Source organism: Moschus berezovskii, chromosome 14 (genome assembly GCF_049115385.1).
Source record: "Moschus berezovskii isolate FMDL1 chromosome 14, NW_MosBer_1.0, whole genome shotgun sequence".
Taxonomy (NCBI): Eukaryota; Metazoa; Chordata; class Mammalia; order Artiodactyla; family Moschidae; genus Moschus; species Moschus berezovskii.
This window is the reverse complement of record NC_142473.1, coordinates 77,769,623-77,787,089: the sequence shown is the minus strand read 5'-3', so window position 1 is coordinate 77,787,089 and position 17,467 is coordinate 77,769,623. Positions and strand designations below refer to the sequence as shown.

At 40.4% G+C, this 17,467-nt stretch overlaps 1 protein-coding gene across 3 annotated transcripts in view; it reads right to left on the bottom strand.

The window, feature by feature from the left end:
* Positions 1-17,248, bottom strand: part of API5 (apoptosis inhibitor 5) — a 28,549-nt gene extending 11,301 nt beyond the window's left edge. For all 3 annotated transcript variants that reach the window (XM_055423862.2, XM_055423863.2, XM_055423864.2), the window contains exons 1-9: positions 17,031-17,248; positions 7,610-7,771; positions 6,507-6,600; positions 5,983-6,048; positions 5,307-5,458; positions 3,459-3,665; positions 2,659-2,763; positions 1,451-1,540; positions 29-210 (exon numbers count right to left, since the gene is read on the bottom strand). In XM_055423862.2, coding sequence (XP_055279837.1) covers positions 29-210; positions 1,451-1,540; positions 2,659-2,763; positions 3,459-3,665; positions 5,307-5,458; positions 5,983-6,048; positions 6,507-6,600; positions 7,610-7,771; positions 17,031-17,099 — 1,127 coding nt within the window. In that variant the 5' untranslated portion in view covers positions 17,100-17,248. The remainder of the gene's footprint in view (positions 1-28; positions 211-1,450; positions 1,541-2,658; positions 2,764-3,458; positions 3,666-5,306; positions 5,459-5,982; positions 6,049-6,506; positions 6,601-7,609; positions 7,772-17,030) is intronic.
* Between the last annotated feature and the right edge of the window lie 219 nt (positions 17,249-17,467).

Genomic DNA, 17,467 nt, shown 5'->3' with positions numbered 1-17,467 from the left:
GGACTGGGGCACTTCAATCATATATCACCTGATTTTGAAATCTTTGAGCTTTTCTGCGTTCAGCTTAGCTGTTAAGAAATCTGGAAGTTTTCGGCCCAACTGGTGAAAGCTATACAACAAACATTCCACATAACTGAACTGCAGCTTGGGTTCTTCATTACCAGCGTTCTCCCCGTTTTCTGCTTCTTCTGGAGGGAGAGGCATGTACTCCTAAGAGATGAAAATACAAGAGATATATGAGATCTGCTCTAGACACTCTAATTATAAAACATATACTCCAGTAATTATAGGACACACTTTTAAGACATGAAACGTTAAAACCTACCAAGATAGGAAATTCACAGGAGGCCTGGCGTGCTGTGATTCATGGGGTCGCGGAGAGTCGGACACGACTGAGCGACTGAACTGAACTGAACTGATCCCTTTTACATTTTGGATCAATGACCCAACCTGCCAGCATTGCATAGTAACCTATAGAATAGCTGTTGCTGCCACTACTGATGACAAAAGTAGCCCACCCAGCACGAGGTAGACGAAGGAACTGAAGTTCCGAGAACTTAGGTAAAAAGCAAGCTGAAGAGTCAGGACTCAATCTAGGTTTGGCAACAAAAGCTGATGCTCCTAAAACAGTATTCTTTAAAAAAAAAAAAAGAAAGTATTCTTAAAAAACTGAAAAAGAGTTACCGTATGATCCAGCAATTCTTTTCCCGGGCAAATATCCAGAGAAAACTAATTCAGAAAGATACATGCACCCCAATGTTCATAGCACTATTTACAATAGCCAAGATACGGAAGCAACCTAATGTCCATCAACAGGTAAACAGATAGGATGCAGTGCACCAATGTGTACACACGCACACTGCAGTACCACTCAGCCATATAGATTAGTGAAACAGTGCCATTTGCAGCAACAGGGATGGACCTAGAGATCATACTAAGCAAAGTATGTCAGATAGAGAAAAACAAGAACATAAGATATGTCTCTTATGAAATTCCTAGAAGAAAACAGGAATAAAGCTCCTCGAGGTGGGTCATGGTAATAAGGATTTTTTGGGTATGACACCTAAATTGTAAGCCACAAAATAAAAAACAATTATGACTTAATGACTTTACTTCTAGGCTGTTAAAGCTATTTGGCTCTAGGCAGTAACCGTGATGGTGCTCTGGAGCAAACATTTACAATATTTTGATGAAAAAATAGCAGAAAAACTTACTACATAAATCTTGTATTATATTATCTAAAGCATCAACAACAGAAGAAATGCAAAAGATGAAAACAGATTTTTATTTTAAAAAAAGACAATTTTGTGGCCTGAGCAGCTAAGAACACTCGTTAGGATTATTACCTAAGTCACTTCAAAATCTGGTTCTCCATAATCTGTAAATACTATACTACTAAACTCTGGGATGCTACACTGACTATGCCATAAGGAAAGAAAAAAATTCTTACCAATAACTTATCAAATAGTTTCCTTAAATTTGTTTCTAGCTTTTCCATGTCACCACAAAATGAACTCATTTCGGCCAAGAGTTTTAATACCTAAAACACACAATTAACTGTTATTAGCATTCTTTTCTTTGAATGAGCAAGGGTTGTAAAATAATATTCTAGATAACTATTTAAGATTGCTTATTTTTCAAATAGGCTTTTACAGAATCATACTGTTTGAACTGGAAAAAAAAATTTAGAGATGCAGCTCTACTTTACTTTGAGGAAACTGAAGGTCGGAGAGATAATGTAACTTGGCAAAGTCACGATATTTGTGAGTGGCAGTGCAGACCCTAAAACCCTGATCTCATGACTCTCAATATACCTGTGAGAATAAGTAAGGAAAGGAATACACATGACACTTTCTGCTACAGGACAATAATGTACAAGGAATAGATGATGAGTAAGAAGTCTTCACTTTTAATATTTGGGCTGGATCTCCTTTGCTATCAAATTCAGTCTCTGGACACTAACTCAAAGGATCAGTAACTGCCACAGTTCTTGAGGCTCATCTCTGCTTTACTCAATTCCAGTCTGATAAGTCAAACCCAGGACATGTGAAGCAAACCACAGTTTGCTTCAGTGAGTGCACAGTGAGACTCTTCTCTCTCCTAAAGACCTATGAGGGAAATGGCATATTTCCATATTTCAGTTCAGCTAAACAAACATTATCAGATGCTTTTCAGAATCAGGCTCTACATTAGATTCTGGAGATTCAGAGAGTAATAAGGTTAAATTGGGGAGAAAGAAATAAAGTATTTTTAATATCCTCTGAAAAAATGTGTATGTACATTACAGTTGATACACAAGGGAGAGAGGGTAGTCAATTCTATTGGAGAAGGGATAAAGGACATTTTGTGTTAATCTATTTAAACCTGGCTCTATCAGTTAGAGACAGGGAACTGTCATGACTGAACAATGTATTTAAAAGCATTCAGGCTACAAAGGTAGTGAATGACTATAATGAAAACTACGGGCATTGCTTTCCCACTGCAGCAAACTCTCAATGAATCCATAAAGCATTCCCATGTAATTAATCCTGGGACAGGTTATTAGCTAGCCACCACCAGGCCTTAAATTTCTTAGCAATCAGATCAAGTTAGTTGTTTACGTTTAGATTGAAATATGGCAACGCCTTTTCAGTGCTAAAACCAGAAATTTTCTCTTACCTCCAACTGTATATCAAGACCTTCCACTGGGGTAGTCAAGGAACTGAGGTTAGGGAGAACTTGCTCACAGAAATAAGTCACAAACCTTGTGGAATGAACATTTTTCTGTAAAAATCCAAAGAATACTGAAATGTCAAAAAAATAAATACATAGTCTCTCAAATATAATAGTTGCATGTCAATCAACAAATGCTCAGTATCAAAGTATCAAGTACTACAACTAAAATACAATGGGAGAGCATATCCCAGAGCATTTCATAAATAACCTCAACAGACAGCATATACTTAGTTGCAAAGTAATCTGGAGCATGGGACTTTTATACATCTTTAAACTTTTCGATTCTAAGGTCAAACTGCGTGGGAAACTTCATTGTTGAATTTTAGACTATACATTTCCCCAAAAGGATAGCTCCTTTAAATTGTGTTTTTTAAACTTTGCTACGTACATCTCAAAAGATTCAGTGCCCGAGGAGGCCCAAAGCCAGAGAGAAAACAGCAAACTTACCTATAACAACAATCTAGACAATTTAAGAAAAAGAAGTTAGGTTACTAAACTGTTTTAAAAACTCAGTGAACGCTACAAAGTAGGACATAAAAAACTCAAGACTTTTCAAAAGTCAGACTTGAAAGAAACTTCCTGCTGCTTTGGGTTCTTCACCTAGGCCTGCATAAAACAAATGATTGCTCCACTGTGTTAATACTTTTATGCAGAGCTTTAAGGAGAATGGTCGAGTGTGTATCTACACAATTATAAGCCAACAGAGTAATCAAAACACTAGCTATATAGAACAAAGAGCTCACAGAGAAGAGGGGTACGGCCTGCCGAGTGCACTGTAAAAGCCTGTCCACACAGTCAGGATCCGAGGGATTGAAGGTTTGTTCCAGGTCAGCCTGCTCGGCCACCAACTCTACCAGTTGCTGCCTTCCACTCACTGTCTGTAAGCTTTTTAACCCAGACAGTATCTTCATGAACAGGACAAATTCTTCACCGGTCACATCTTCTAGCACCTGGAAAGAGACCATTCAGAACAGTTATTAGTATCTTCATCACCTGAATGGAAAAGAAAGAGCAGTATTGAAACTGCACAGCAAATTAGTTTTGCAGAAGTCAGCTTGCTGCTCGTATTTCTGAAACACGGGAGAGAGAACAACTTCAAGCTTCAGTCGACTTGGCTCCAGAATAAGCCACGCACTCTCAATGGTGCACCATACTGTTTCCAAGAGAGCAGCACTTGGTTCTTGGGAAATTTTACTTTTACGTTTAAAGCACAGATGTACATACAGTACATAAACAGATATACAGTATATCTGCAGTGTTAAAAATTTCATGGGAGAGTGGCTAAGGATACTATCTAAAATATCTAAAAAGGCTCTTCAGGGGCCGATAGCAAAAAAAAAAAAATCGTGAAAATCTAGCAATAAACTGTTAAATCATATTCAGTTCCTTATATTTAAAAGCAGCCTCATTCACATTAACGTAGTAATTACACACAAAACAGGAAAAGCGAAAGTGAAAGTCTTTCAGTGGTGTCCGAATCTTTGCCACCCATGGACTTTACAGTCTGTGGAATTCTCCAAGCCAGAATACTGGAGTGGGTAGCCTTTCCCTTCTCCAGGGGATCTTCCCAACCCAGAAATCGAACCCAGGTCTCCCGCACTGCAGGTGGATTCTTTACCAGCTGAGCCACAAGAGAAGCACAAACAAAACAGGAGACCATGCAAATGTTCAGTCCTCTGTATCGGTGGGTCTAAACGTTCCTGTTCACTGACCAAAGGAGCAAGCAATCATGATCTATCCCATCAGACACAAAAGTGAAATATGCGGCTCCTTTCTCTCTCACTGAAGAAATCTTACCAATAAGCAAGTGAGTGGTGCCATTAGAGACGTTGAATTTTCCTGAACACGTAAAAATAAACTATTCCCAAACTTTGGTGCTGTTTGAACGAAAAGTTAATTGTGGCACACCTTTCAAATCTTAGCAACTGTAACTCTGCTAGTGCTGGATGCACAGACAAATAAGCATGGTCTCCTGAGCTTATAATGTCATGGGACAGTATAAAACAACAGGTCATTTCAAGGTGATTTCATTTCCATTTTGAAATGATTAAGAATCCTATGGGTGAATATCCTAAAATTAGGGAGACAGGTGGGAAATAAGTAAAATTTCCTGAAGGAAATGATTCATTCAGAGACCTGATGAATGCATACATTTTGAGGATAATACCACAAAGGATTTATACGTGATCAAACCCTTTAAATTAACACACTGAGTCATCATTACAAGTGCTGCTGTTGTTGTTCAGTCGCTAAGTCGTGTCTGACTCTCTGCAACCCCATGGACTGCAGCACACCAGACCTCTGTGTCCCTTACCATCTCCCAGAGTTCGCCCAAGTTCATGTCCATTGAGTCGGTGATGCCATCCAACCATCTCATCCTCTACTGCCCCCTTCTCTTTTTGTCTTCTCCATTTACCATTATAAGTGACCAAAGTGCAAAATACAACGTAAGAAAATCTTGAAGTTCTACCATGGTTCTTATGGGATATGGAATCTTATAAACAAGCTACGTATAGCACTGATGAATAGTGCTAAAATCAGCTCTGTTCCTGTGCATTAGAGAAGTTCACTAAAAGATAACGGAAGCTTACCTTTTTGGATTCAGTTAGTATAAGTTCCTCTACTTCCTTTGTTAAGACTTCATCTGGTAAAGTCTTAAGTTTTGTAGAAAGGAATTTAATTGCTCGTTCTCTAACAATGTCCTCTCCTTGAAGTATTTGGCTGAACAAGCCACCTAAAGTCCCTATAGAACAAAACAGTTGCATGCAGGAAGTCAATTCTATATAGGAATGACATCCTTCAAGTTAATTTTAATTACAGCATTTCTTTTTAAGTGAATTAATATACATCATGAATATCACTAATACTGGTTAAACCAGTCTAAAATTTCTACAGTCCCAACCGTAAGAGTGATCATACTTTGTTCATGGATTCACAATCAGCTTGAGCATGACATTCCTCTTCTATCATTATTAATAGTAAATAAGCCCAGGTATTTTTGGATGAATTCTTTGAAGTGGGAAACAGTTTTCCCAACATACTTCTATGGGAAGAGTTTGGTCTGTTTTTACAATTATTTCTGCTGGTTTTTTGAGTCGTCTTGATTCAACGTCTTGAGCTAAGCTGCTTTTTTTTTCTCTAAGAACACTTAGAATTTTTATGAAACAGATGTCTGGGTGAATCCCAGACTTCACCCTTAATAAGAAATGCCAAACTCCCCAATTTTTTAGGACATCAAATACAATTCAGAACAAGAAGTTGCCTTACCTTTCGCATCCATCTTAAATATACTTAAGAGGGCGTTGTTCACTAAGTTAAATTCTGCAGAGTCATCTGGATAGACAGAAAGAGGTACAGTGTATAATCTGCTTCATTTTCAAACTTAAGACTCAACACAGTTTGTCACAGATTACACTGAGAAGAGACATAAACTAAGCATTTACCTCGGGTACCAAGAAAATACATCTTTCCTGTAAGGGTAGAGACCCTGATCTAGTGTACCTGGAAAGCGCTTATGGTAAGATGGTACAGTTAAGAAACTACAGGAAACTAGGGGGTGACAAATCATGATGCATCAAAATCCCCCAAAGAATCCAGTCATTATACCTTTACAAACAGAATTCAAAACAAAACTAGAATTCAGATAGTCACAAGTCATTAAGCTTCAAACTAACTGAATGAAAAAAAAGAATTTAAATTTCTATCAGAGGCAAATCTTCAGGAAAAAAAAAAAGAATCATTATTTCAGAGAAGTTACATTTAGATAAAAAGGTAATAATAAAATTCCTTACCTGTTTGCAGAAGTTGGGTTAGTATATCTGCCACTCGGGGGAGATTTTCTCCAGTGGCAAACTGAGGCAGCTCTTTAATTGCTTGCCGTCGAATCTGAACATAATTTCAAATAAAAAATTAACCAAATACTATCATGAATAAAAACAACAACCTCAACCTCTTAAGAGGACAAAAAGCACAAGAGAAATCATTATTACTCCAAGTTAATATTCAAGCCTCACAGAATACTAAAACAAAATGTGGTGGAAAGGGACATTAAATACAATTATCTGACTAGGGTAGACAGACTTGAGATTATAAACAGTCTATACGTTGACTACACACAACTGCTGGGTTTTCACTACCTACCTGTGGGCACATGATACAGTATCCCTCAAGAATGGCTGCAGTGGCCAATGTCATAGCTAGTAATGACTTTAGGATTTTCAGTACTAAAATTTGTGCACATATTCTGTATACTTAATTCCAAATACAGGATCTTGGCTTATCTAGTTTAATATAAAAATTCAAATTATGCACGAAATGTTGATGATTCACTATTTCATTTGAAAAGCCAGGGGCTAATAGTTGAAAATTCTTAGGAACTTGTATCAGCAGCCAGAAATGCTAATGGTTAATTCTGTTCCAAGGAAAAACTACTCCTTTTTATTCCAGTAATCACATATAATTATTTCACAGTTCAATTATTTTTCTGCTATGAAAAATATTTGGGGGTGTTGAAACTGTATTTTATGCTGCAGTGCTATTATTATTTTAAATATCCAAGAGAGCATAAATTGACTACAAGCTAAAGCTAGTCTGATTTCACATTCACTTTGCCTAACAATCTATAAAAAAGATGTGAGCCACAATTATTTTCAACAGTGGATAATAAATAAGCAAAATGAAGTATTGTGTATGCCTTTTTCACAACTGAAAGGTGGTGAAAGAGCTGATACATTTTCTCACAGGTAGATTGAAGCCCAGACCAGACCTGACGGCAGTACTTTATTGTGCACTAATATGACTGGTACTTCAGTTACATTAGCTACACACGGAAAATGCCTGAAAATGGCAAAAGCAATATCTGAAAACTTGTTGAAAGTATCAACCGTAAACGTACCGATACGTCTTCATCTTCACAGAGGTCTAACTGTGCATTGATAGCAGAATCAGCCAATTCTGGAAAATGCTTAAAGAATTTTGGAATAAACTGAGCTGCTAATCTTTTTTCCTTGGTACCACCTTTGACACCATCCAGTATCACTTGATAAGCATCTTTATGCTGAAACAAAAGAATAAAGCAGAAAAGAAATACAATTTTGAAGAATGGGAAGCTAAACAAACTTCTCTGAGTTTGCTTTAAGTTAGTAAAATTTCACAAAGACTAAGAAATAAGGCTTATTTTTGGAATTTTACTGCTTAAATTTAACACCTACCTTCCTATTATCTGCTCCCTGCCCTTCACCTTATTCTTTGTGATTTGGGAAAGAGAGAAGAATGATTCTTTCTAATTTTATGTGGAAAAAACAGGGAGGCCTGGCGTGCTGTGATTCATGGGGTCGCAAAGAGTCGGACACGACTGAGCAACTGAACTGAACACTTCTTTATTTAGTGATTAACTGTTCTTAGTCTTGTGACTGTATCATGCTTTAAAATTTTGTAATGAACAGAATAAACACAACTGTACTCATCTCACATGCTAGCAAAGTAATGCTCAAAATTCTCCAAGCTAGGCTTCAACAGTACGTGAACCGAGAAATTCCAGATGTTCAAGCTGGATTTAGAAAAGGCAGAAGAACCAGAGATCAAATTGCTGACATCTATTGTATCATAGAAAATGCAAGGGAGTTCCAGAAAAACATCTACCTCTGCTTCATTGACTACACTAAAGCCTTTGACTGTGTGGATCGCAACAAACTGTGGAAAATTCTTCAAGAGATGGGAATACCAGACCACCTTACCTGCCTCCTGAGAAATCTGTATACAGGTCAGGAAGCAACAGTTAGAACTGGACATGGAACAACACTGGCTCCAAACTGGGAAAGGAGTACGTTAAGGCTGTATAGTGTCACCCTGTTTATTTAACTTATATGCAGAGTACAAAATTATGCGAAATGCCAGGCTGGATGAAGCACAAGCTGGAATCAAGATTGCCGGGAAAAATATCAATAACCTCAGATAGGTAGATGACATCACCCTTATGGCAGAAAGCCAAGAACTAAAGAGCCTCTTGATGAAAGTGAAAAAGGAGAGTGAAAAGGCTGGCCTAATACTCAGTGTTCAAAAAACTAAGACCATGGGATTTGGTCTCATCACTTCATGGCGAACAGATGGGAAAACAATGGAAACAGTGACGGACTTTATTTTGGGGGTCTCCAAATCACTGCAGATGGTGACTGCAGCCATGAAATCAAAAGACACTTGCTCCTTGGAAGAAAAGCTATGAACAACCTAGATGGCGTATTTAAAAAACAGACATTTACTTTGCTGACAAAGGTCTGTCTAGTCAAAGCTATGGTTTTTCCAGTAGTCATGTATGGATTTGAAAGTTGGACCATAAAGAAAGCTAAGCGCAGAAGAACTGATGCTTTTGAACTGTGGTGTTGGAGAAGACCCTTGAAAGTCTCCTGGACTGCAAGGCGATCTAACCAGTCCATCCTAAAGGAAATCAGTCCTGAATATTCATTGGAAGAACTGATGCTGAAGCTCCAATACTTTGGCCACCTGATGTGAAGAAGTGACTCACTGGGAAAGACCCTGATGCTGGGAAAGATTGAGGACAGAAGAGGGTGTCAGAGGATGAGATGGCTGGATGGCATCACCAACTGGATGGACATGAGTTTGAGTGAGCTCTGGGAGTTCGTGATGGACAAGGAAGCATGGCGTGCTGCAGTCCGTAAGCTGCAAAGAGTCTGACGTGACTGAGCGACTGAACAGACCGAATGAACACAATTCCCGTAACTGCGCTACAGTTAGGTGCACCTCTCTATTCTCAACGAGCACACTGCAGAAGGCAGAGGACATTCCCGAAATTAAGCAATAAGAGGAAGGTTCAGTCCAGGTCAGTCGCTCAGTCGTGTCCGACTCTCCGCGACCCCATGAATCACAGCACGCCAGGCGTCCCTGTCCATCACCGACTCCCTGAGCTCACTCAAACTCATGTCCATCGAGTCGGTGATGCCATCCAGCCATCTCATTCTCTGTCGTCCCCTTCTCCTCCTGCCCCCAACCTTTCCCAGCATCAGAGTCTTTTCCAGTGAGTCAACTCGTCCCATGAGGTGGCCAAAGTATTGCAGTTCCGGCTTTAGCATCAGTCCTTCTTAGGGAGCTTTATTTTGCCTCATGTTTTAGGATATAAAAATGGTAATTTGTTCTACATGCCCAATGTCACATATTTAATTTTTCATTAAAATAATACATTCAAAGTTTGTTTCCTTAAAAAAAAACTTCAGAAGTGCTTGCCCTCAGATACTCATAATGTGAAGAGTCAACAAATTCCCAGTCCCCACTATACACTTGCCTCCAAACTAGCCCTTTTATTAATAGATCAAGTTGGGAAACAAAGCAATACATATCATGACTACAGAAAACTTTTAATTACTGGAAAACCTTAAACACACTACTAAACCAAATATGTACACAGCGTCATATTTACTCTGTAAAAGGCAATCCTCTAAATGCTTTAGATAAGTAGGTAGATGACTAAAGAACATCCAGCAGATTATAGACTTAAAGAAAAAAAAAAAGGCAGGATGCAAAGTTATTTAGGTTCATTGGAATCTCAATTAAGGACACTATTTATTAAAAAATAATCAGAAATAAACAGTTTAATGTATCAAAAGGCTATGGCCACAGTTAGATCTTTGAACAGTACAGAATATCTGCACATTTACTAGATCAATGAAACTCCTCCTGTCTTAAACATTAATATCAACCCCTAAATAACAGAAATTTCTGTGAATAAGGATAGCTTCCTCATGAAATGCAGACACAAAATCAATCTTCAGGAATTACTACTTCAAAACTATATTACCCACTTTTTAGTGCAAAGGTTCAAAAATAATCATGGCTGACTTCTCTACCACTTCACACTCCTGTAGCTTGCTCCATAGCTTCTGAAAAGTGAAAATGTTAGTTGCTCAGTGTGAAAGTGAAAGTGTTGGGTGCTCAGTCACGTCCAACTCTTTGACACCGCGTGGAATGCCAGGCTCCTTTGTCTGGGATTTCGCAGGCAAGAATACTGAAGTGGGTTGCTATTTCTTTCTCCAGGGGATCTTCCTGACCCAGGGATCCAACCCAGGTATCATTGCAGTTGGATTCTTTACTGTTTGAAAGTAAAGGCTTCCCACCAGGGAAGCCCTCAGTAGACATCATAAAATCAAAGTCCGGAGCCGTCTGACATCCTTTTTGCAGAGTTATCAGTCCAATTTCCTTTAACTTGAATTTCAAGCTTTACTTATAAAGACCTTTGAACTGTCTAAAATTCACAGTTTAAAAGTAAATGAAGAATTCCTGCTTGAAACAACCCATCCCCCTACCAAGGGAAAAAAGTCTGGAACAGAACAAAAAGGGATCACCAGCAACATTTGCTGAAAGCCTACAAGGGGATGTGGAATGCCTCACAGTAATCCTGTGAGTTAGGTTACTACTATCTCTATTTTTCAGATGAGAAAACCACCAAGGCTCAGAAAAGTGACATAATTTGTTCAGAACCACACTGTTAGTTAAGGAGCAGATCCAGGACCCAAACATAGTTCTGATGGGTTTTTAAGTCACGATCTGTGTCTAATACCAAGCTTCTTTAATTGGAATCTTTCAAATTAGTATCCTGAGATCTTAATTAACAAAAGAGCTTGCCAGATCCAGGGTTGTCAAAGGTAATTTGAGTCCTACATACAGGCTTCACACAAGCATGTAAATTGGAATGTATTATCCTAAACAGCAAGACCTTTGGAAAGTTAAGACATTTAATGTCGTTAAACTACCGTTAATAGTCATCAGTTTTATCAAATAATTTCACAGACATTATTAACGGACTTTAATCATCCTTTATGAAATTCAAAATAAAATTATATTCTTCTTTGCCAGCTTTTTAAATTATTTTTCAACTGTAGTATAGGGACAAGACTTTTGAACAGAAATCTCCTTCAAGTAGTTACTACTTTTGGTTTTCAAAGAAGGAGCAAGCTATGAGTGATATTTTCAGTGATCACAGTGATTCAGTAACAGGTAGGTGTGTAAACACAATAAAATGCTTCAAATACTACACCTCACTGTGCATTTTCCTTTTCCAACAGTTGTATATTTTAGCTAGGTAAATCATTTATGAAACTAATAAGAGGTTTTAATTGTAAACATCTTTAATACATTTCTAAAACTATATTTATCTGTGATTTTAATATTTAATAAAAAGAGCAAACTCAAAACAAATCACTAAGATATTTTCAAGTAAAAAAGTTACAATTTGATTCACATTCGGTAGACACATTCTAAAAGAAAAACCTTGTAATTATGACTTGAAATCACAACTAATAAGTAGCCAGTGATGTGCAAAGTAAAGCCATTATTAAAGAGAAGAAAGGATATAGTTTCAACAAATTTCTCAAGTATGACATAAAAAGAAGATGGATAAACTAAGCTATATTACGTCCTTCCTTAGACTCAATTAAACTTAAGTTTGTGTGTTAAACTGTTAACATTTCATTTTTGAGGGATAATGAACTTGGTTGGTCTTTGATTTTAGCTTAGGCATGCCAGATGGGCCTAGTCCAGTGTTCTTGCCTGGAGAATCCCAGGGACGGGGGAGCCTGGTGGGCTTCCGTATATGGGGTCACACAGAGTCGGACACGACTGAAGTGACTTAGCAGCAGCAGCCAGAAAAAAGTACCAAAAGAATGCTATTTCATGAAACATAAGTCAGTAAAGTTTATACTCTTCTACCCTTAAGAGCCAATACACTCCTGTGTCAGAGAACACAAGAGAAATCAGAGTTTAGGTATTATATTGGTCAGATCTTACCTCAGTCTAACTGCCAAAATCCCTTAATAGGTGTTTGGTTTTTCTTTAACTTTTTATTGACTATTAATATTTACATCTTAAAATTAAGTACATTCATAAAAAGTTGAGACAAAATTTAACGATGGGCCACAGCGTGTTCTTTTATGGCCTGTTGGGAACCAGGAAAAGGGCTTAGAGAGGTATAAGAAACACAGCAGAGGAAGACTTGCCTAAGGAGCAGCGGAGGCGGAGTGGGAGAAAGAGAGGCTGAATAAGTCGGGGGATGACACGAGTTACAAGAGGAAAGGTGACAGAAGGATTGGAAGTTTTGAGGTTTTAAATAATGCTTCACTTAGAATTTATGACCAGCAGTTTGCTCCTTAGAACGCACATGTTCATGGTTTAAATATGTCTGAGTATGTGTGTATAAAGTTCCCTTCTTCATTCAAGAGAGACTCCTAGAAAACAAGGGTTATGTGGTAAATATGTATCTGTTCCTTCCTTGAATATATTTCTTCAAATGTTCTACTGAAGGGCATGGGACAAGGCAAGGAGAGAAACAAAAAAATAAAAGGATTTAACCCTGGGCAGTCCCCTCAGTGGCAGCTCTGTGAGCAACTGTGGAACTCACCTCTTTAAAAAAGAGTGAAAATCAAAATAAATTTAGAAGGAAGTTCTAGGCTAAGAAACTCAAACACGGTTTCAAAAGTGTCCAGAGAAGTGTGTGTTAGTTGCTCAGTCGTGTCCGACTTTTTGTGACTGCATACTCTGTCCGTGGAATTTTCCAGGCAGGAACACTGGAGTGGGTTGCCATTCCCTTCTCCAGAGGATCTTCCAGACCCAAGGACTGAACCCAGGTCTCCTGCATTGTAGACGGATTCTCTACCGTCTGAGCCACCAGGGAAGTCCAGAGAGGTGCCTGCCAGGAAATTAAAAATCTCTACTGTAAATCTTCAAAGGTAACATGAAAATCTGGCTTAGGTACATTAAGAATGTAAATACTTTTTCCTCTCCTTAAAAAAACATGAATGGTGTCCCTTAAGTTGGCTGTTGCTTTCAATTAAAATTTATAAGCAGTACCTTGAAGCCCAATACACTTTTCTTTAGTGAGCAGTTTTAGGAATTTTCTCTAAAAGGGAAGCATTATTACACAATAGAGCAGAATTAGTTCGCATTACAGTTTAGGCCAGCTTCAGTTCTACCAGAATTTACTGTCTGAGGCTCAGCAAATCATGACACTTTATTACACAGAAGTCTTTTTATCTTATTTAGTTGTTTGACACTTGACATTACAGTGTCATGAAGGTACTGATGTCCCATCACTTAAAAGAACTATGCTAAAATTTTACTGTCCAGCAGAGTGTCTGGTGGGCTTCCCAGGTGGCTCAGCAGTAAAGAATCACCTGCCAAGCAGGAGACGTGGGTTCCATTCATGGGTCAGGAAGCTCCTCTGGAGAAGGAAACAGCGACTGACTCCAGTATTCTTGCCTGAGAAATCCTACGGACAGAGAAGCCTGGTGGGCTACAGCCCACAGGGTCACAGAGAGTTGGATGTGACTTAGGGACTAAATCAACAATGGTGTCTGGTACATGACAGGCACTCAAAAAAGATCCTGAATAAATGAAATCGCAGGTCCTCATTCAAATCTGCATGAAAGGCGGCCCTCCTGTTTTTCACAAACTTCTGTCTCCTAAGCACTCTTCCTAAATTAAAAGCAGATTTCTGCTGAGAAACATTACTGATCTCTTAAGGAAGAACTCTCAACCTAAGCTGGTAGATTTATAACTAAAGATGATATAGGAGGAAAATCTGACCAACTCTCAAATTCATAGAATAGGAAAACTCCAGTTTGGCTTTTTTTTCTCTAACATACTCTTAAGTAGGTGACTGTCCAGCAAAAACGTGAGGGTGGGGGTATGGGACAGCACTGTGCACACAATTTCAGAGGTTCTCTAGGAGACTCCTAAATCGCCTCTTTGGGAGGGCAACGTATACAACTGACCTGAGAATCACTGTTCTACCTTTTGTCCCCCATCCTCTCTGAAATGAAGTCAATTTTAGGCAGAAAAATGTGCCACACTCTTCCCTAACGCAGTCATAATGAACAAGAACATCTTCACTTACTAGTTCTCTTGAGGAACAAGAACAGCAAAAGCTCAAACTGAGTGACCACGTATGTTTCCCGCACCCTGCCTCAACGGGCAGAAATGGTTTCCCTCACAGCTGACTGAACACACACACCCTACAAACATCCACAACAGACTATCAGCAAATATTTCTCATCGATGACATCAACATTCTCTACTGAAGTGGAAATGTGTAGGAAAGAAAAATCATCTGATACTTGAAACTGGTATATTCACAATTCTAGATTAAGCCAAATATAGTCCCAAAATAAGTTTTTTGTTCAGTTCATAACAATTCAACCTGAATTATACATCTCTTTACTCTTTCACTTAAAGAGATGGGAATACCAGACCACCTTACCTGCCTCCTGAGAGACAGGTCAGGAAACAACAGTCAGAACCGGACATGGAACAATGGACTGGTTCCAAATTGGGAAGGAAGTATGTCAAGGCTGTATATTGTCACCCTGATGATTTAACCTATACGCAGAGTATATCATGTGAAATGCTGGGTTGGACGAAGCACAAGCTGAAATCAAGATTGCCAGGAGAAATATCAGAAACCTCAAATATGCAGAGGATATCACCCTTATGGCAGAAAGCGAAGAGGAACTAAGGAGCCCTTTAATGAAAGTGAAAGAGGAGTGAAAAAGCTGGCTTAACACTCAACATCCAAAAAACTAAGATCATGGCATCTGGTCCCATCACTTCATGGGAAAAAGATGGGGAAACAATGACAGACTTTATTTTCTTGGGCTCCAAAATCACTGTAGATGTTTACTGCAGCCATGAAATTAAGACGCTTGCTCCTTGGAAGAAAAGCTATGACCAACGTAGACAGCATATTAAAAAGCAGAGACATTACTTAGCCAACAAAGGTCCGTCTAGTCAAAGTTATGGTTTTTCCAGTAGTCATGTATGGATGTGAGAGTTGGACCATAAAGAAAGCTAAGCGCAGAAGAACTGATGCTTTTGAACTGTGGTGCTGGAGAAGACCCTTAAGAGTCCCTTGGACTGCAAGGAGATCCAACCAGTCCATCCTAAAGGAGATCAGTCCTGAATATTCATTGGAAGGACTGATGCTGTGAAGCTGAAGCTCCAATACTTTGGCCACCTGATGTGAAGAACTGACTCACCGGAAAACACCCTGATGCTGGGAAAGATTTTGAAGGCAGGAGGAGAAGGGGATGACAGAGGATGAGATGGTTGGATGGCATCACCGACTCAATGGACATTAGTTTGAGTAAACTTGGAGAGTTGGTGATGGACAGAGAGGCCTGGCATGCTGCAGTCCATGGGTTGCAAAGAGTCGGACACGACTGAGCAACTGAACTGAACTGAATTACACATGTTCATAAAAAAAGAATGGGAGGTGTACAGCCACAGCTTTGCTAATGTCATCAGTCTCTAGGATCTCCCACTTCCTACTCCTTCGGGATGGGTAAGCAGGAGACTCAAATGACGTTTTAAGCACTGAAAAGATACAGCATGGGATTTCTAGCAATGATGGAGATTATGTTGGGGAGAGACTGGTTCTTTTACCAAGAAAACACACCACCGCTTTATCAACTCCTCAAGTTCAATGGACTCCAGCACTTGAAGGCTCACAAAGAAGCAGCGGCTCGGAGGGCCGATTCAGCACTGCTGAAGTTGTGTCTGGGCAAACACTTTAGGGAACTCTTGCCAGACAATTCTATTTAAAGCTGCTCATCCCCCTTCCTCCCCGCGCACGGCCCTGTTATATTTTCTTCACACTTTCCACGGGGTGTGCGTGTGTGTGGTGGGTGGGGCGGGAGGGAAACATCTACCTTTCTTATTTATCACTGGTCTCCCTCACTAAAGATGAGTTCTGGGAGAGCACGGGTCTGTCTTTCTCGTACCTCCAGGGCCCGGCGCAGAACCTGGCTCCTGGCAGGCGCTCATATAATGGACTAAATAGCGAAACCATAAGCCATCATTAAAGTCTAGACGTAACGGCCCCTTCGGTATTTCACAAACTTCTGTTTTCCCAAGCGCTCTTTCCTAAATTAACTGCAGACTTTGGCCTCGAGAAAGGCGTTTCTGACCTCTCAATTTAATCTTCCAAGGGACTGAGCGCCACCGAAAAGGAGAAAAACTTCAAAGGACGCTGGAGGAGAAGGATCAGGGAAGAGACAGAACTGCGGGTGGGGGGGTGGTGCTGAAAAGGCTGAATTAGGGAACGGTGAGGAGAGGCTGCCCGCGGGAGGCAGAGCAGGACGCGGGGACAGCGCTCTGGCTGGGGAAGCCAGAGTCTGCACGCGCGGGAGCGGCCCACGCCGACGAAAACAGCCCGGGCGGCCGGGAGCTCGCGGGCGGGCGGAGCAGCAGCCCCGCCGGGCCCGGGGGCGCTTTGGAGGCCGCGGAACGCCGGGCCCGCAGGCCGCCGGGCTACTCACTTGGCCCACTTGCTCCGTGGCATCGGCTAAGATGCCGTAGTTGCGGTAAAGCTCCTCCACGGTCGGCATGCTGAACGACAAGCCCGGGGCCCGCTCCTGCCGTCCTCCTCGTCGTCGCCGGCGCCCCCGCCGCGTCTGAACTTCTCCGAGTCTGCGACCCGCACCACCCCGCCGCCAGCTGCCGCCAGGGCCGCCGCCAGCCACCGCGCACACGGCGGCTCCTCCCCCAACGTCTGCGTAAGGCCGTGCGCGTCGGGAGCGGCCTCGGTGACCGGACAACGCGTCGCAAGGGCTTTGATCGCCCTCTAGCGCTGGGAGGTGCAAAAAGCCGCAAGCACGATTAAAGAAGCTCGTCCTTTTTTTTTTTTTTGGAAAAGCCCCTGATGCTGGGAAAGATTGAAGGCGGGAGGAGAAGGGGACGACAGAGGATGAGATGG